The 18,837-nt window shown below is 47.9% G+C and overlaps 2 protein-coding genes across 6 annotated transcripts in view; one reads left to right on the top strand and one right to left on the bottom strand.

The window, feature by feature from the left end:
- Limd2 (LIM domain containing 2) overlaps nucleotides 1–2,170 on the top strand; it is a 3,011-nt gene extending 841 nt beyond the window's left edge. Inside the window, exons 1-5 of one of the 2 annotated variants that reach the window (XM_055592183.1) lie at nucleotides 30–159; nucleotides 759–853; nucleotides 995–1,039; nucleotides 1,126–1,265; nucleotides 1,357–2,170. In XM_055592183.1, coding sequence (XP_055448158.1) covers nucleotides 812–853; nucleotides 995–1,039; nucleotides 1,126–1,265; nucleotides 1,357–1,516 — 387 coding nt within the window. In that variant the 5' untranslated portion in view covers nucleotides 30–159; nucleotides 759–811 and the 3' untranslated portion in view covers nucleotides 1,517–2,170. Of the gene's footprint in view, nucleotides 1–29; nucleotides 160–758; nucleotides 854–994; nucleotides 1,040–1,125; nucleotides 1,266–1,356 lie in introns of those variants that run through there. The other variant, XM_055592184.1, reaches the window with a different exon arrangement.
- Nucleotides 2,171–3,606: 1,436 nt separating this feature from the next.
- Nucleotides 3,607–18,837, bottom strand: part of Map3k3 (mitogen-activated protein kinase kinase kinase 3) — a 67,199-nt gene continuing 51,968 nt past the window's right edge. For 2 of the 4 annotated variants that reach the window (XM_055592175.1, XM_055592177.1), the window contains exons 7-16: nucleotides 17,786–17,919; nucleotides 15,519–15,592; nucleotides 11,820–11,887; nucleotides 11,535–11,627; nucleotides 10,714–10,905; nucleotides 9,974–10,122; nucleotides 9,235–9,366; nucleotides 8,473–8,602; nucleotides 7,779–7,956; nucleotides 3,607–6,295 (exon numbers count right to left, since the gene is read on the bottom strand). In XM_055592175.1, coding sequence (XP_055448150.1) covers nucleotides 6,067–6,295; nucleotides 7,779–7,956; nucleotides 8,473–8,602; nucleotides 9,235–9,366; nucleotides 9,974–10,122; nucleotides 10,714–10,905; nucleotides 11,535–11,627; nucleotides 11,820–11,887; nucleotides 15,519–15,592; nucleotides 17,786–17,919 — 1,379 coding nt within the window. In that variant the 3' untranslated portion in view covers nucleotides 3,607–6,066. The remainder of the gene's footprint in view (nucleotides 6,296–7,778; nucleotides 7,957–8,472; nucleotides 8,603–9,234; nucleotides 9,367–9,973; nucleotides 10,123–10,713; nucleotides 10,906–11,534; nucleotides 11,628–11,819; nucleotides 11,888–15,518; nucleotides 15,593–17,785; nucleotides 17,920–18,837) is intronic. The other 2 variants (XR_008718382.1, XM_055592176.1) reach the window with 2 other exon arrangements.

Raw genomic sequence — 18,837 nt, 5'->3', positions numbered from 1 at the left:
GCGGGGCGGGGGCCGGCGGGGGCGGCGCCGCGGCGAGGCGAGGCGGCGGCGGCTGCCGCTCGGGGACCACTGGCAGCAGCGGCAGCTCGCGCCCGCGCCTCTCGCACCGAGGCGGTCCCCCGGCGACCGACCCCTGCCCCGCGGCGCAGGCCGGGCCCGGTGAGACCCACGGCGGCGGGGGGGAGGGGCGCGGAGCGTTGCGGGGCGGGCGTCGGCCCGCCGGGACCTGGAGGCTCTCGTGGGTCCCTTCAGGCCGGCCCGTGGTGGGGCTGGGGGGTTCGGGGGCTGGGGCCCCGAGGGGCGGGCGCGGGAGGCGGCACAGCCTGGCCGGGCGGGAGGCCGGGCGGAGCGCTGTCCAGGGGCTGGACGTCCGAGCCTGGGGGCCCGTGCGCGGGTCAGGCGGCGCCCGGCCCGCACCTTTGCTGACCTCCCCTCACCCGAGGCGGGGTCCTCGCCCGTGGGAAGCACAGGCAGACACCGCGGAGCGCCCTCCCACCCCCGTCCCCAGCCGCTCCCGCTAACTTTGTTCCATCCCCACATATGTTTTCACTCAGGGACACCCCTAACCCTTGGGGAGTTGGATGAGGGGCGGGCAGGCTGGGAGGGGGGTTAGGGGCGGAAGTGGCAAGACCCAGAGCAACAGGAAATGACTTAGGGAAAGTCCCAACCGCAGCCCCCCAACCCCCTGCCTAAAAACACCCCAGCCTGCAGGGTGGGGGAGGGCTCATGGGGCCCCACTGACTGACTTCCCCTTGCAGAACCCTCCTGGCGCTGCGTCTCCTCCCGGGCCGCCAAGCACCTCGGAAGAGCCATGTTCCAGGCTGCCGGAGCCGCCCAGACCACCCCCTCTCATGTAGGTGACCAGGCGGGTGGGAGGGGTAAAGGGAACAGCAGCAGCTTGTTTGCTTGGCACCCTCTGTCACCTCTTGAGTGGCCCTGGGATCTGGGCTACCTGAGAGCCTGACCCCCCGCTCCGACTGCTCCTCTTCCCCAGGAAGCCAAAGGCAGCAGTAGCAGCAGCACTGTGCAGCGCTCCAAGGTAGGGCCCCAAGGGTGGGTGTGGGTGGAGGGAAAGGGTCAGAGCTGAGCCGGCCTCTTGCTCAGTGTACTCTGCTCCCACCCCAGTCCTTCAGCTTGCGGGCTCAGGTGAAGGAGATCTGTGCAGCCTGCCAGAAGACTGTGTACCCTATGGAGCGGCTGGTGGCAGACAAGCTCATTTTCCACAACTCTTGCTTCTGTTGCAAACACTGCCACACCAAACTCAGGTGCGCCCCTGCCCTGCCCTTGCAATGTCCACTTACTTGCCCACCCTACTCTGCCTTCTTGCCCTGACCCAGTTGTTCTCTACTTCCACAGCCTGGGCAGTTATGCCGCACTGCACGGTGAATTTTACTGCAAACCTCACTTTCAGCAGCTGTTTAAGAGCAAAGGCAACTACGATGAGGGATTTGGTCGTAAGCAGCACAAGGAGCTCTGGACCCACAAGGAGGTGGACTCAGGCACCAAGACAGCCTGAGACCCCTGTAATGTTCATTCCCTCCCAGCACATGGCCTACAGCTGGCCAGTGGGAAGGCAGCTCATCTGGGCTTGGGCGAGTAGAGTGGGAAGGGATGAGGCTTCCTCAGACAGGTTTCAGGCATAGGGCTCTGCTCCCGGATTCCTTACTTTTCCCATAGGAGGTTGGGGTTGGGAACCAGAATTGGAATTTTCACCATACTGCTTCCTTCAGCCCATCTCACCTCACCCCACGGCTCCCAGGGAGGCCCACAAGCCCAGCTTCCCTATTTAGGTGCCTTTTCTCCAGCAAGGAGTCAGCATGCCCTCCTCAGGGTCCCAAGCTCCCTCACTGCCACCTGGGCCTTGTGCACACCCTTGTCTCCCCATCTACCTCTGCCCGTAGCCTGGTCCTGAGCCACAGAGATTGGAAGAAGACACAGAGTGCCATCTGCTGGGCCTCATAGATGCCACCTTGCTGGTTGGGGAGGAGGGCTGGGGAAGAGGCAAGACAGCCCACACACAGCCTTGGGGTCTGGAGGCCCCTGCTGCAACAAAGCTAAAGCTCCTGCTAGGGCCTCAGCTGACAGGCTTGGCAATAGCTATGCTCCCCTCCTCTCTACTGTGCTGTTCTGACTGTTGTGATCAACCCTGTTTTAAACTTGTTTAAACAGATCTTGACTCATATTATGTGGCCTGATGGGGGGTTTTGTGGCATGTAGGCTGCAAACTCATCAGAGGGGTGGAAAAGGGATGGCCCCTAATACTCCTGGCCTTGGAGGGACTAGTACCAGTTGTCAGGGAAGTATTAGCTTGAGAAGCTAGTCTCTGCTGACTTGTTAAGCTGTCAAACCCGGAATCCCACTGTACCTTGTCACAGATAAGCCAGGCCCACTGACTCACAGGATATAATGGTTATTGTTTTTTGAGGCAGAGTCTCATTGAGTACGTAACCCTGACTGGTCTAGAACTCAAGAGATCTGCCTGCTTCTGCTTCCAAAGGCTGGGATTAAAGGCGTGTGCCACCCATTCCCGGCCTCACTGCAGTTCAGGGGTTTAATTTACTACATTTGAGAAGGGTAGGGTGTAAAACAGAACCGTTCTGATTTGTCTAAGACCTTGTTTGACTGCCTTTCTGCTAGCTGGTCCCAGCTGTTTGGTTTCCTCCTAGCCCTCTGCCCTAGAAATTTGCAAGGAATGGTGGGAATCCGCCAAGTTCTGTGGCTTCCACCTTTCCCCTCTCATTACTGTCATCTCCTGGAGCCTCTTCTTTGAAGTAGGAGGTCACAGCTACTGTGCCAGGTCATCCAGGAACAAACGTTGCTCCTCTGAAAGGCCATGCACAGAGGGATGACAGCTCGCAGCAGAGAAACAAGGCAAATGTGAAGATACTCCCTTAGCAGAAGTCTTGGTTGTCCTGCCCCAGGCCCCACTGTCCTGACTTCTGCAAACTGCCTATGTTTGGATAAATGAACTGGTAAGCCAGAGGGCAAAGACCACTAAGAAATCCAACCTCTGGTCCTGCTGGCGGGTGAACTACTGTGGACTTTCCCTTTAGGTGGGCATTTGGTAAGCAGGGGTAACAAAGCCTTGGTTCTTTGGGACTACAGGGCAAGGATGGTCTCTTGCAGTTAAAAACACGGTGGCAGGGCTGGGTGTGGTGGTGCATGCCTTTTATCACAGCACTCGGGAGCCTGAGGCAGATCTGAGTCTGAGACCAGCACGGTCTATGTAGTGAGTTCCAGGACAGCTAAATCTGTCCTCTATGGTGAGACCTTGCCTCTGACTGATGTTCTGTAAGAACAGGACCAAGGGCAGCCCCTCTGAGCCAGGAAGACTCAATAGGATGCCATGAGTCCCAGGAACTCAGCTTCTGATATATTCAGATCAGCTGGACCAACCATCTTGTCTCAGTGGAACACTGAGATGAGAGGAAAGGAAAGAGGGACCACCTGGGTTGGCAGTAATGCTTGGCCAAGTCATTCCAGGATACCACTTTGGGCAGCCACTTCAAGTTCTATTTGTGGGATCTAAACCTGGTGTTTGGCATTGTACCCAACCCATCCCTGTAAAAGTTCCCACCTTCAACCAAAATCATGATCACAGGACCCTTCTGATATAAATGATCCCTTTTATTGTAAGTAATGCACTGGCCTGGCTTTGCACTGCAAGCCCTCAGTCAAGATATAGTCAAATAACTATGGCTGCAGGTTCTTCTGCACAATCCACAATTCAGACAGACACAGAGCTGGGTAAGTGGGAAGGGCAGGAGGGATGGCAGCATGCACCTGACCCAGGCTGGCCTTTCCACGTGGGGTTGGTGAAGGCAGATAAACCCCATGGAATGAAGAACAAATGGTGACACAGCATCTTCACACAGCAGGGTGAGGGCTGCTAGGAGACTGTCCTTCAGAACCTTTGGGCCCAGGCCATCCTGGAGGCCCACAACTTCTTATTCAGATTTGTTAATAAAAAATAAATTAATAGCTTGGTCCTGAGGATGCTGGGTCAGCATGTCCACAGTTTTTGGCACAAAGAAAGGGATCTTCCTCCCCCTTTGGAGTGTAGGTTTTGTTGGCTTTTAAGTTCATTTTAGAAACATTCCCTATGAGGTAAAATGGCCCCCAGCCTGGGGGTAGGGGTGGGGACACCTCTGTGAGAGCCTGAACCTGTGACAAGCAGAGTTGTCTCATCTGATATCTTGTCAGCCCACCAAGCTTTATTTCCTCTTGAGGTTTAGGGGTGTGGATGGGGATAGGCTAAGGGGTGCTACAGCCACCAGGATGGGGTCATGGAGAGGCCAAGCTGCCTTTTGTCAGCTTTGGTCTAGAAAAGGGGCCAGTCCCCACTTTGGGTAAAGGCTGAGCTGGAAGCAGGACTTTGCTCACTGGCTTCAGAACAGTTAGAGAATGGCCTGACAGACCCCTGAGGAAAAGGAAATAAAACAGAGGGGCCCAGGCCCAATTGGCACCGTGCAAAACCAGCTGCTTTCAATTTCTGTTCTCTCTTCAGGAGTCCATCACCGGTAACAGTCTAGAATTGATATATAAAAACCATCAAATATGGATCTGAGATATAAATTAACAAGTACAAGGCCTCACATTACATGATGTGAAAAGGCTAAAAACAGCGATAGAAACTACATTCATAAAAGTGCATCGTCAACATACAACGAAGGCTTTGGCTTGTTCTGTGCCCATGGGGAAGTGGGCATGGCTGGCAAAGAGCTGCCTGGCGCTAATCCCCAGCTCCCTGGAGATGCCCATCCCTGGGCACTGGCTTTTTTTTTTTTTTTTTTTTTTTTTTCTTATTTTCTTTAATGACAACTCCCAAATTTCTTGGGAGTCGAGAGGGAGGAGCTCTAGCAATAGGCACATTTGGAGGGGAAGGAAGGGGCTGGAAGAAAGGACCAGCTCCCAGGCTGAGGTAAATTATGGCCAACTCTAAGCTGCTTGGAGATATTCTTTTTCCCAACCCCTCTTGACATCCTCCCTTATGGGAGGAACAAGGGAAGAGGCTGATGACACAACTGGGCAAGGCAGGCTAAGGAAAACAGCTGGTGGTTTTGGAGATGGTTGGTGGTGGCGGCACAAGAACTTTCTACCCCATGGAGTGGGCTCAGGCCTGACAGGTTTGAGATGCAGACAGCCTGAGACAACCCCCTGTCCTTTCCCTAGTTGCCCAATGGGGCCAGGGCAAGGTCCTTCCTTGTGTTGCCTACCTTCTTCTCTGCTCCAGTGAGGGAACAGATGCCAGGCCGGGGGCAGAGGCCATCCCAGCAGTTCTTTCCAATCCAGCCCAAGCCCACACGGGTCTCCAGAGCTCAGAGGGCAAAGTCTCCAGTTTAAAACTGGGAACAGCATAAGAGTGACTCCAACTTGTAAAACAGACAATTGCATTGACAAGACTGGGTCTCTCCCCAGTCACTGGAGGCAGCTCCGTATCTCAGGCCCTGCTTGTTTATGGGGGCAGGTTCCTCCTTCCCAGAATAAGGCAGCATAACATTTGCTTCATTCATCTTTGGTAAAAGACAGGACTGGCAAAGCACACCTGGAGGCTCTAAGTGACGGCAGCCCAAACCTCTACCTTCTGTTGGCTGGGGATGCTGAGCTTTACCTCAGGCTTTAGTGGGCTCATGCAGCCCAGAGACACTCCGGTGGGAGGAGAAACAAAGTTAACACTCTGAATGAAATAACACTATTCATACCCTTGAGTAAGTCCTGTGCCCCAGTCCTTCTGGGCTTCAGTGCTGATTGCAGTGTTAGGACATGTCTGAGGGCAGGCAGGACCCACAGCTGTCTTGCATACTGTTCCCAGCCCTTTTCCCTCCACACTGAGCTTAGGATGCTGACACTCTTGGGTCTTACAGGCTGGGGACTCCCAGTCTTGACGCCACAGCTATCCCATCCTGGCTTTGAGTCCCAGTGGCAGGTGGGGCACAGACAAACTAGCTGGACCGAAGCTCCACTGTCCATAGCCTTGCCTGGAAGAAGCAGCAACTTCACTGAGCCTGACAGTAGCCCCTTGCCTGCTCGGCAGGTGGCAGCTGACAGCAGCATAGCCTTGAGAGCTCAGTACACTAGCTGTGCAAAGTGGTGTGTGAGCAGCTCCTCAGCTGAGGGTCTCTGACGAGCCTCCACAAAAATGCGCCTCAGGAAGTCCCTGCCGTGTTCTGAGATATGAGAGGGCAGCTGAGGATTGGTGGGCTGGGTGGCAATCTTGAAAATGGCAGCCATAGCTTCATACTCTGCCCAAGGTGGTTTCTCTGTCAGCATCTCTACCACAGTACAGCCCAGGCTCCTGGAAGAGAGAGACCTTGTCACCTGTCAGCCAACTTTAGGCTTTCACCACCCTACCCGCTGCAATGAAAGCAGGCATCTTTCTCAGACCACACTGAAGGACAAACGGGCCAAGCTAAGGGCTGAGAGGATTACAAATACATACTGCCATGCAGTATGTAAGTACACTTGGGTACTTACTGAGACTGGAAGAGTACTGACAGGCTCCAAGCTATTAGTTTCCTGTTGGTGCAAATAGTTCCTAGTCTCTTGCTTTTCCATCTTTTAGGGGCTATCTGCATTTCTTCCTGTTTCTCTCATGTGAGAGATTTGAACCCAAGGCCTCGGTGTATTTATTAACACATTCAATTTTATTAAGCAATAGCTACCCCAAGCCCACTTTGTGTTTCCTGGCTTCTGGTCGTCAATTCCTTGACCGAGTCACCCTAACCTTTGTGTCCTTTGCCGCATCTCCCACTACCTACTCTGACCTGCCTTTCTTTTTATAGGGACTTCATCGTTACCTCAAGCTACCCAGAGAGTTCAGGATAGTGTCTCACAGTTACAGAGGCCCTGCTGTCATACATGTCACACTTATAGGTTTTGGCAGTTGGATTTAGACATCTTTGGAGGACGACTCACAATGCTCTCCAAGGAGAGTTCTTGTAACTCTTGGGTTCTTTCTGAAGATGGACATTAAGTAAATCAAAAGCAAGCCATTTGGGCATAAGAAGGCTGAGTTTATTCTTGTTTAGGACAAATCTAGGCCTTTAGAATAATAGATCCTGCGCTCTGTATATGTGAGTGTTTTATATGCACACGAGAATGTCTGTATTTGCATACAGAGGCTAGAGAAGGACAAGTGTCTCCTCTGCCTTATTGTCGTGATACAGTCAGTGTCTCTCACTAAAATGGAAACTTGCTTTTTTGGTTAGACTGGCTGTCCAGGAGCTCTCAGGATCCACTTATCTCTACCTCCCAATACTGGAATTATAGGCATGATTAACCGTGCCTGGCTTTTATGTGGGAGCTGGGGATTTGAACTCAGGTCCTCATACTTGTACAGGAAGTATTCTTAGCCATTGAGCTATCCTCCCTAGTCCCAGAACCTACCTTTTCTTTTCTTTCTTTTTTTGAGGCATGGTTTAATTATATCCCTGGTTGGCTTAACCAGGGTGGCCTTGAACTCAGTGACTCTGCCTATCTAATGCTGAGATTAAAGGGGCGAACAACCAGGCCCATGCCCAAACCTACTTTTTAAAGAGGTCTAGCAAACATGAGGGATTTTGACTCCCACAGCCCAAGTCCTCAGCAATAGCCCTTTGTTGTTTAGGATAAAAATCTATTCCTTTTGTCAAAGTGCCCCTGTATTTATTCCCCTTGGCCTACTACAGAATAAGCCGTGTGTACCAGCCAGCTAGAGTAGGTCATCAATCCCCAAGTCATGTTTGATTCAGAGACCCTTCAGCTCAGGCAGAGAGACAGACAGCACCCGCCATGCTCACCACACATCTGCCTTTCTTCCATAGCCCTCGCCGCTGATGACCTCAGGACTCATCCAGTAGGGTGTGCCAGTGACAGAGCGCATGCCCGTCCCTGACATGCAGATGGTCTGCAGGCGTTTGCTGGCCCCAAAATCCCCAAGCTTCACATTTCCGGCTGAGTCTCGGAGGATGTTGGCTCCTAAGGCATGAAAGGGCAAAGGCAACCACTTTGGACCCTCTTATTTTCCTATTATCTTCCCTCCTGGGTGATTGAAAACTGTTGGAAGGCTAGGGCCATCACTGACTTAGGCATGAGCCTTAGTGAAGCCTCAGGGTATAAAAAGGACCAGCCCCATAGTCAAGATTTGCATTTTTGGTATTTGCCGCACAGTGTTCAACCAATTTTTACACTTGTCTCCAATTAAGGAAGTAATTGGGGTCCTATTTTTCACAAAGCTCAAAAGCAGTTAGGTTAAAAAGAGTAGTTAGGTTAGTGATTGGTCTATTGGTAATTGATTGGTAGCCTTGAACCTAGGACTCCTCTCCCTATGGAGGCCTGACTGACTTAGACGCACTATGCTGACCAGCTGGCCTCAAAGTCACAGAGACCTGCCGTCTGCTGCCTCCCTCCCAAGTCCTGGGGCTGAAGGTTTGCCCTACTATGGCTGCCTGACCCAGGTCTTGGTACCTCAGCCACAGCTTTACGGCTACTCACCCTTGATGTCCCGATGCACAATCATGTTGCTGTGCAGGTATGACATGCCCTCTAGGATCTGCCGGGTGTACTTGCGGGTCACACTTTCTGTCAGAGCTCCGTAGGCCTTCAGCTGGTCTTTTACAGAACCCTAATAAACCACAAGGAGTCAAGAGAGTTCCCTTGGGCGCTGGCTTGTGAGAGGAGACGAGGTTATTTCCAGTCCCCAGTACTGTGGCAGTCTCATTTGCGTGTATGAGCCACTTTTGCCATTGCTGTCAGACAGCTTAGGGAAAAGCATGAAACAGTCCTTAACAAGTAGGACCCACGTCCAAGTTGAGGGGACCCCCTGTTCCACGTAAAGGTTGTACTTGCCTGACAGGGACCGAGACCATTTTTTTTTTTAAAGATTTATTTATTATGTGTATAATATTCTATCTGCATGTATGTTTACATGCCAGAAGAGGGCACCAGATCTCATTATATGGTTATGAGCCACCATGTGGTTGTTTGTGGGGAATTGAACTCAGGACCTTTGGAAGAACAGACAGTGCTCTTAACCACTGAGCTGTCTCTCCAGCCCAACCAGGGCCACTTCTTATCTTACACACTCTCTGTAGCCACAGGCATGGCCCTCCTGATGTCAAGTCCTGCCATCACTGAACATAAGGTTTCCTAGAACTGCATGAGGTCAGGCCCAGATCAAGGGGGACTCATGCCCACAGCCACTAGCCCTAGTCAAGCCCTCTTATGTGAATGTCACATGCAGCCAAGGGTACATACCCCTGGCATATACTCCATAAAGATGGTAAGGATCTTCTCAGCGCGGTCCCGAAGGCAGCCGTAGTACTGTACAATGCGCTCATGCTGCAAGTTCTTCAGCAACTGTATCTCACACTCCAGAGCACTCACCTCCTAGAGAGGGACCAGTGGTCAAACAGGCACTCAGGGTCCGGGTATACCCACCTGGGATCAGCTTATCTTGCCCTAGTTTATGTTCACAGGGGTCTGCTTTGTTAACTTCAGCAGGGGGACAGCAAACTCAACTGTCTGGCCCCTGGCCACAATGTTAGGCAGCCCTTGGGATGCAGCATTCCTCACCCAGAGGAAGGCAAACAGGAAGGATCGAGGAGGGAGGAGGGGTTTCAGAAGTCTAGTTAAAGTAGCTGTTGTATTTGTCTACTCAAATTGAGGCATAGACTATGTGACTCCTACTTCCACAGGAACAAATGAGAGCGCTCCATGGCTTTCTTCAGAGCCAAGCCTCTGTCCAAAGAGCGCCCTTTGGGGAACTAACTGCTCATCACATCTCAGTTTGGGTTGCTGAAGACTTTAGTATGGATGCCCTCCTTCTCCTAGCAGCTCCATACATGTTGGAACACTGGCCCTTCACCTCTTAGCTAGAGCTAAGATAAATAGTAAGGGAATTTGGGAAGACATTATGGAGAAGCAACTTGTATCACTTTAGACAAGTAATCAATACATGTTTTGGCTGGAGGTTGGTGTATGGGGAAGGCCATACCTTGCTTGTCTCAGGACTATCTGGGTCAAACTGGACCTGCTTAGAAGCAAGTTCACGTCCTGTGTCCACATCATAGCACAAGTAGACCCTGCCAAAGGCACCTTGACCCAGGAGCTTCCCCCGACGCCAATTGATGGGAGCACTAGGAGCTAGAGAGCAACAAGAGAGAGCACTGGATCATGAACTTCCTGTACCTGGACCCAGTACCATCATCCCTTCCTCCTCTTGCAGGCCTAAGCCCTTGGTCAACAGGACCTTAAGGACAGAGTCCTGAGAAGCACAGGACTGGTAAAATGACCTGTGCTGATCAAATCATCTTATTTTCAACTCTTTGCATGTTTTTGTCTGTTCATTACGACTTTAAGACAGGGCCTTGGTGTATAACACAGACTAGCCTTGAACTCACTGTATAACTCAAGCTGGCCTCAAACTGTCGATCTTCCTGCCTCAGGTTCCTGAGTGCTGAGGCATACCATCATGCCTCACTTGCTCCTAAATATATGAATATGACAAGGATGGAGAGTATGCCCTTTAGCTTAAACATGGGAAAACTAAAGACCAGAAAGAAGAAACAGTTTATCATATAGCCATGGAGTTAGGCCTATATTCTAGAGTATGGTACCTCCTCCCAAACTCTGATTAGGGAGAATGTGCCAGAGCAGCATACTACTGAGACTATGTACCACAGCTCAGCACTTGCCCCTGTAGCTAGCCTCAGCACCCGACAGTACTCTCCTTACATTTGGTTGGCACATTCCTTTCCTGCACAGAGAGGGCATTCTCGCTGTCTGCACTCCGCAGGCGTCCACGGGGGTCCAGGTATTGCACAGGTACACCCATGTTTTCTCCGTTTGTGCTCAAGGAGCGACTTGAGGGCACCAGAGTGAATAGGTTGCCTTGATGCCGCCGTATCCGGGGAAATGTTCTTCTGCCTGAAAGGGTGCAGGAGTAAAGACAGAGCAAGGCAGAGCCCTGGCTACAAACCCAGACACCCAAAGGAGAGGAGACAGCAGTGACAACCGGTTCAGGTGCATCCCACCCGCCTTCCCACCTGACTCATGCCAGAAAGGCTGCTGCCTCAGCTCCGTAAAAAATCAAGAGAAGAACATAAATTTGGAAGTTGCTTGGTTCAAGAAGCCCTGAACACAGGGAAGCTATATGACTGATCCTTAGGCACAACAAAGAGGCAAACCACAGCTCAAGCGTGTTCTGTTCAGCATCCTACTCCTGATCTCTCTGCTACCGCTTTAGTTTATCTGTTGTTGCTGCTGAGGTATTAGAGAGGTGGCACCCTGGAACATACATGTACTCAAAGGGAAGCATTCCCAGTGGCAGCATCTTTATCGACGAACACCTCCTCACACCCCATCTCTGGTTAATTCCTTGTCTTTTTTGCCTCAAGCCTAGGGCACAATGCCTCAGGAATAAGGGAGAACACAATGGCTGGAGCATCTGGTTTCCTTTCTATCAACCCCTAAACCCTCCTTCCATGGTGGCTTTTTCCAGGCAAAAGCTTGGTCTTTCACCAGCCAGCCAGCAGGGGGCAATGTAGAACACTCACCATCACTGTAGTCTTTGTGGTGCACAGACACATGGTAGCGCCTGGGGTAGGTTCCACCTTTGACTCCTTTATCATAGAGCTGGGTCTCCCGATCTGAGTAAGATAGGAGAGTTACTCAACTCAGGGTGAATCAATATGGGTGAGTCACTTAAACTCCTAAGACCTCCTGAGTCTTTGGAGTAGAACTATATACAGCTTGGCTTTCCACTTTAGAGGTATCTGTGGTCCCAACAAGACACCCTTCCACAAGCCCTGCAGTATCCACCCAAGTTCTGTGGAGCTCACCTGAGCATTCCTTTCTGTTGTCTGGGAAGCTCCGGGCTCGGGACATTTGTGATTTCCTGAAGGATGGGCTAGAAAAAACAATAGACTACGAAATAAACTTCAGTGCATGTCTAGAGCAGCCCAGAGGGCAGAAGGAAGGGCATCTTTCCTTCCAAATCATGTTCCAAGGGGGAAAGGCGGAGGAAAGCAGCTCTACCTGGAGCCTAGTCTCTGGTGCTCACCACCTGACTTCAGTAGCCTGAGACAGGCTACTCAACTACTTACTGATTTCACCCTGCCTGCTTGCCCCTTTCCATTTTTGGCCTTTTTCCTAATCTCCAATCTCTCTACAGCAAGTGAAGAGCTGCAAAAACCTAGCCAAACCAAACAACAATAATAACAAACTAACTTGGCTTAGGCAGTACTAATGAAAACACTATAGTTTAAAGAATGCTTTCTTTTTTTGTTTTGTTTTATTGAGACAGGGTTTCTCTGAGTAGTCCTGGCTGTCCTGGAACTTACTCTTGATACCGGGCTGGCCTCGAAATCACAGAAATCTACTTGCCTCTACCTCCCATTAGGATTAAAGGTGTGTGCCAGCACTCCAGATAAAGAATGCTTTCTTATTTTACAGAGCAAGTGTTTCATCATTTAATTCTCATTCCTCTGTAAGGTAGAACAAATAATAAAATACCAGGTACTGTTATTGAGCAGCTGCTGTTATCACTAGTCATCACTGATCACCTACAGGTTAAAGGTAACACTCCTCTTTATGTGCCCAAGGACACAGACAGGAAGCCTTAAGACCTGGTATGCACTTCAGTCTGTGTCTGTTGCTATGCCTTTTAGACTACCATCTCATTTTAGAGATGAGGAAACCAAAAACTAAGAGGGAAGTGGGCAAACCATCCAGTTAAGTCGTAATAGACCTTTGACATACAAGCACCTTGTGTGTGTGTGGCTACACTGTGTGGTTGTACATGTGCATGTAAAGGCCAGAGGTTGACAGCTGTTATCTTTCCCAACTGTTTTCCCTCTTATTTTCAGAGGCAGTTTCTTAGTGAACCTTGAACTTTGAGATTCAGCTAGACTGGCTGGCTAGTGAGCCTCTGCTGTCCTGTCTCCACCTCCCCAGCGCTGGTGACAGATGTACAGTGTTGTCCCAGCTGTTTCAATTGGTCTATGGGAGACTGCATTCAAGTTCACATGTTTGTACAGGAAACACTTTATGATCCAAGCTGACCTCCTAGTCCTCCAAGTATCATTTTAGAGTCACAACTAAGAATATCTCAAGCTAGTTTTGGAGGGCTACCTCCTACTTTCAAACAACTAGACCATTATCCTCCCTTGGCACCCCAATGTTTAGGATAGTCCAAAGCTCTGTCAGTCCTTGTCCTGGCTGATGCCTTACCAAGTGACAGAACCTCCTGCCATGTTTACCTGTGCTTTTTTGTTCCCTGATTAGAGACCAGGCCCCAAAGAAATCTAGATACTAATAACTATGTATGTATTCTATGACATCTAGAGGACAATGATTAGTCCACAAAAATCAGTAGCCTCATGGACAACTGATCACACATTAAGAAGAAGTTATTCCTGCTTCCTAGCCCCAGATCTATTCTGCATTCTCCAATCAAACAACTTCCTAGCATAAAGAGGTGAAGGCCTGCTCCAAACACCCTCACAAGCCAAGTGAGACTGTGAGTTCCAAAGCAGCTATCTAATGAGAACTTGTCTCAATAAAGCAAAATAACACAACAAACCTTCAATACCATAAGGTGAACCAGATAGCCATTTGGTATATAAAGCATAGCACTATAACCTAGATGTCCCTCAACTGAAGAATGGATACAGAAATTGTAGTATATTTATACAATGGAATACTAGTCAGCAATTAAAAACAAGAAGTCATGAAATTTGCAGGCAAATGGATGAAACTAAAAAAGATTATTCTGAGTGAGGTAACCCAGAAGCAGAAAAGACACACACGGTATATACTCACTTATAAGTGGATATTAGCCATATAATATAGGATAAACATACTAAAATCTGTACTCCTAAAGAAGCTAAACAACAAGGAGGACCCTAGGGAAGAGGCTTAATCCTAATTCAGAAGAGCAAACAGGATAGACACTGTAAACATGAGAAGACAGGGAACAGGACAGGAGCCTTCCACAGAGGGCCTCTGAAAGACTCTACCCAGGAGGGCATTGAAGCAGATGCTAAGAATCACGGCCAAACTTTGGGCAGAGTGCGGGGAATCTTATGGAAGAAGGGGATGACAGAAAGACCTGGAGGAGGGGACAAGAGCTCCACAAGGAGACCAACAGAGCCAAAAATCTGGGCTCAGAGGAGCCTGCAGGGACTGATGAATCAACCAAGGACCATGCATGGAGAGGACCTAGAGCCCCTGCTCAGATGTAGCCCATGGGCAGCTCAGGCTCCATGTGGGTTCCCCAGTAAGGGGAATAGGAGTGGTCACTGGCATGAACTTGGTTTCCTGCTTTTTGATCAAGGTGGCCTTACTAGGTCACAGAAAAAGAGGATCGAGACAGTCCTGATGAGACCTTGATAGGTTAGGGTCAGACAGTAGGAGAGGAGGACTTCCCATATCTGTGAACTAGGGGAAGGACGTAAGGGGGAAAAGGGAGGCAGGGGGGAAAGAGGGAAGGAGGGTAGGACCGGGAAGAGATGGGGGAGGGGGTTACAGCCAGAATACAAAGTTAATAAATTGTAATTAATAATAATAATTTTTAAAAAGGAAAGACATAGGTAAAGAAAGATCTGAATCCAGATCTTAAATGCACCTCATTTTCTTTCAAACTAGATACGAATTTAAGATAATTATAAAATAAAATTGAATTAATAATTTTTTAAATTTATTTAATTTTATTTTATGTGTATTAGTGTGAAGGTGTCAGATTCCTTGGAATTGGTGGTACAGACAGTTGTGAGCTGCCATGTGGGTGCTGGGAATTGTACACACGTCCTTTTGAAGAGCAGACAGTGCTCTTAACCACTGAGCCATCTCTCCAGTCCAGTAATTTTTAAAGTTAAAAAAAGCCTAAGAGTTTAAGAACAAATATTTATACCAACAGATAATAGTTAAGTTAGGCATCCTGGATATTCTGTTTTTTTCTTTCCTTTTTTTTTTTTCTGAGACAGGGTTGTTTACCCTTGGCTGTCCTGGGCTCGCTTTGTAGAACAGGCTGGCCTCAAACTCAGAGATCCACCTACCTCTGTCTCCCAAAGTGCTAAGATTAAAGGCATGAACCATCACACCTAGCCTGATATTCTGTTTTCTATTCTAGGTTCTTATTTAACTAGAAATATTTGGAGAAAGAAAAGAAAGACAACAGGCAGACCAACCTATGGGTGAGAATTCCATTTTTCTTTCAAATTTCAATAAGCCATTGCTTCTCAATCCAAATCATGGTACCGAGGTAAAAAAGTAGGCAGAATACAGTATGCGTAAAGTCAAGACACATAAAGCATTGGGAACAACACTGCAGACAAACATAAGCTATTCTTCTAAACTATTATTAAGTTTATTTACTCTGCACCCAAACATTCTCAGAGTGTTGAGAAGCTGAGGGCTTCTCTAGAAGCACACTGTTTCTGGGCCTGTGGTTGTATCAGACACACACTAGCCAACGCAACTCCTAAAACCATTCCAAAGATACCTACTCATTAACATAAAAACAACCCACAGCTCCATACCTATCTGCTGACCTGTCCAAGGATTGGCAGCTTCCCGACAAGGAGTTTTCGGCACTGCTCAGGGGATCTAGCATCTGTAAGGCAAACCACACAATAAAAGCACAGTTTGACTTAAGTCCCATCCAGGTGGCCCAGGCAGAGCTAGCATGTGTTGTCGTTTGTTTTGTCAAAATATGGGAGTGTCTTTGTTTCCTCATGTAGTGGTTCAGTAAGGCTTATAAGGTACCAGGCTCCCTAAGTTTGAAAGGCAAACTTCTAGGATGAAGAAAAATATTTGGCTGGCTTCCCTAGGGCTCTGCCAATAGCCAAAGCAGGCACTGTTTCTCTTGCTGGCATTTTCTTGGCCCATCAACACAAGGGCCTGGCAATTCACATGGTATTGCCGTACAGAGGTTTCCAATGGAGTTTGGGTGGGACCTTAATGCTTCTGTTTAGACACTGTAATTCACAATTTACAAAGATAAGCATTACCTCATGTCACAGATGAGCACTGTGACCAAGAAAGGAGACATATCTAAACCAGAAACAACTCAGTACACAGCTGGGGCCACAGAAACAAGCTCCCAGTTTCTAACTCTAAAGCAGATATAAGAGGAATCTACATAAATTAAAGTATTTTTCTATCTTATAGTCAAATACAATAACAAAGAACTTTCAGAATAAAGATTTCCCCACCCAATCACCTAAAGGCTTTACTTTTTTCCCCTCTCTGACAGAGTAATAGTAAAGATGGGAGTGTAGCCTTCAAATTCAGAATACAGTCATTACTCTAGATCCATGGGTGTTGGTTCCAGGATTCATGCTGATCATATGCTGGTATTAAATTGTGTGTGTGTGTGTGTGTGTGTGTGTGTGTGTGTGTGTGTGTGTATGTGTTGTTTGTGTACATATGAATACAGGAGCCTATTAAGTCTAGAAAAGATGCCAGATCCTCTGGAGATGAAATCATAGGCAATTGTGAGCCATCAATTATAGGCGATGGGAACCAAATTTGGGTCTTCTACAAGGGCAGCAAGAACTGTTAACTGCTACACCATCTTTCCAGCCCACTTCCCTTTTAAAGATTTATTTTTTAGTTTTTGTTTATGTCTGTGTTTATGTGTGGGTTATGCAAATACTCATTAAGGTCAGAAAACAATGTCAGATCTCCTGAAATTACATGCAGTTGTGAGCTGCCTGACATAGGTGCTGGTATCAAACTCAATTCCCTGAACCTTCTGTTGGCTATTTTATTCATTAGAAAAATCTTCCTTCTTAAGCCAAATCCCAGAAATTTGAAGAAATTAAATCTCTGCAATAAAATCAAGTTCATTGAAGGAAAAAACAGAACAAAAAAAAAAGGGCAGAGGCCTTGCCCACACTCAGTTTGTTAATCCAAAGTATAATTTTTATTAAGTAAGCTGTAGTAAAAAGCTAGCCAACAAAACTGGTGAGCCATTGTGGTGGACACTTCATTAGGTGACCAATGAGTTACCCTTTCCTTGAGTACAGGTAGAACTGGGACTTAGTTCTAGCCAATAGGCCAAGGCAAAAAAAAAAATAGAAGACTCCATCTTTGTAGATTGGAACAACAGAGTCTTGAACTAGCCTTGACCACGGCCATGCTATGAGAGGGATGGATAATAAGGAACTACAAGCACCCTCTACAATCTGAGAGAATCCCTAAACAACCTCTAGTAAAGAAAAAGGCCACAATCCTACCAAACACAAGGAACATACTAAAACAATAAAGGTATATTGTCATGAGACCAAATTTTTAACAGTTAGTTATATACCAATAGATAACTAATACAGCTATTAGCAAAATCACATTATTTTACCAGGGTTACAGTCTAATTTATAACCTTCCCTACCTTCATCAAGAAATAGCAAAACTAAAATATAGCCAGTGAAAAACATAATCTGTCAGTCCAAGGTTGTTCATAGTTAAAATTGCTGAATGAAAATAGGCTACTGTCAGCAGTAGAGCACAGTGGTATTTTGAAAGGGGCCTAGTGAGAGGCCCCCAAAGAGGGATACTGTTAAGTGCTCACCTAACACTAGCAAGGTTAAGAAGTTTAGATCTCATCTTTGAAAAGAACTGACTTCTGGCCCTTCAAAGGAATAACCGATCTTGGGGCAGAACTGGTTTTCAAAGAACTATGAGATGAGCATCAAATTCCTTAGGTTTGTAAAGGGATCACTGAGAGAACCCATCACAATCCTAGTCTGACACAGGTCATAGTTCACCCTGATATGCCCCTGTTCCCCCCTCCCTCCATACTCACACACTGCTCGCTGGTCTCTGGGATGAATTCACCTTCACTGTTAATGCTCGTATAGGACCCCTGCCGGGCAATGTGCTGCTGTCGCTCAGGTACATAACCAGGGGGAGGAGAGCTTCGGCCAGGGTTCTGGGAGCCTAGAGCACAGAGAGAAGACTCTTTAACACAGAGCCAAGATGTACAGGGCCAGACAGAGGCTGGGCCCAAGAGGTCATAGATGTAACTCAGATGGTCATGGCACCAAAGCCAGCATGTTCAGCTCAAGGAAGCAAACAATTCCTCTTTCTTAAAAAGTAACGTTCAGAGATGGAGCAGCACTAGAGCACATATATCTAAGAACCTTGACACAAAACATGAATCAGAACTAACTCTGTCACACAAGATGGATGTTAGCAAGCTTTAAAAACTGCTCTTCGGATCTTGAGATGGCTCAACAGGTTAAGAGGACTTATCACTAAGCCTAACACCTTGAGTTCAACTCCCAGGAGCCACATGATAGAAGGAGATTTTACTAGCAAGCTTGTGTACATGTGTGAACACACACACAATAAATAAACAATGAAAATTTAGTGTTCTTATATATTACTCATGATGTCATGTCTCTTGATAATGTCACATCTTCCTCTTTCTCTCTTTTGGGCACCAGTGACATTTCCTCCTATCCAAGGGAACCTAGGAAAACGATCAGTTCAATCCTTGATACATATAATTGGGAAATATACTACAAGATCATAAGCAGATGCCTGAAACCCTAAATAATAGCAAATCCAATGCATATATGTCAAAAGTTTAATGTATAAATTATGTATAATAAGTGACTAAGAATAACTAACTTGGCATGACAGTGTACTCCATAATCCCAGGACTCAGGAGTTAGGAGCAGGGAGACTGAGCTCAGGACTAGCGTAAACTATATACCAAGACTCGTAAAAAAACAACCGACAAACAAACAGCCACGAGCCTGAGGGATGTAGCACAATGAAAGAACATTTGTATAGCATATGGGAGTCCCCGAGTTTGATCCCAAGCACTACATACTGCAAAACAACAAAAAC

This window comes from Psammomys obesus, unplaced genomic scaffold, assembly GCF_907164565.1.
Source record: "Psammomys obesus unplaced genomic scaffold, mPsaObe1.curated_primary_1811, whole genome shotgun sequence".
NCBI classification, from domain to species: Eukaryota; Metazoa; Chordata; class Mammalia; order Rodentia; family Muridae; genus Psammomys; species Psammomys obesus.
This window is presented reverse-complemented; position numbering and strand designations above follow the sequence as displayed.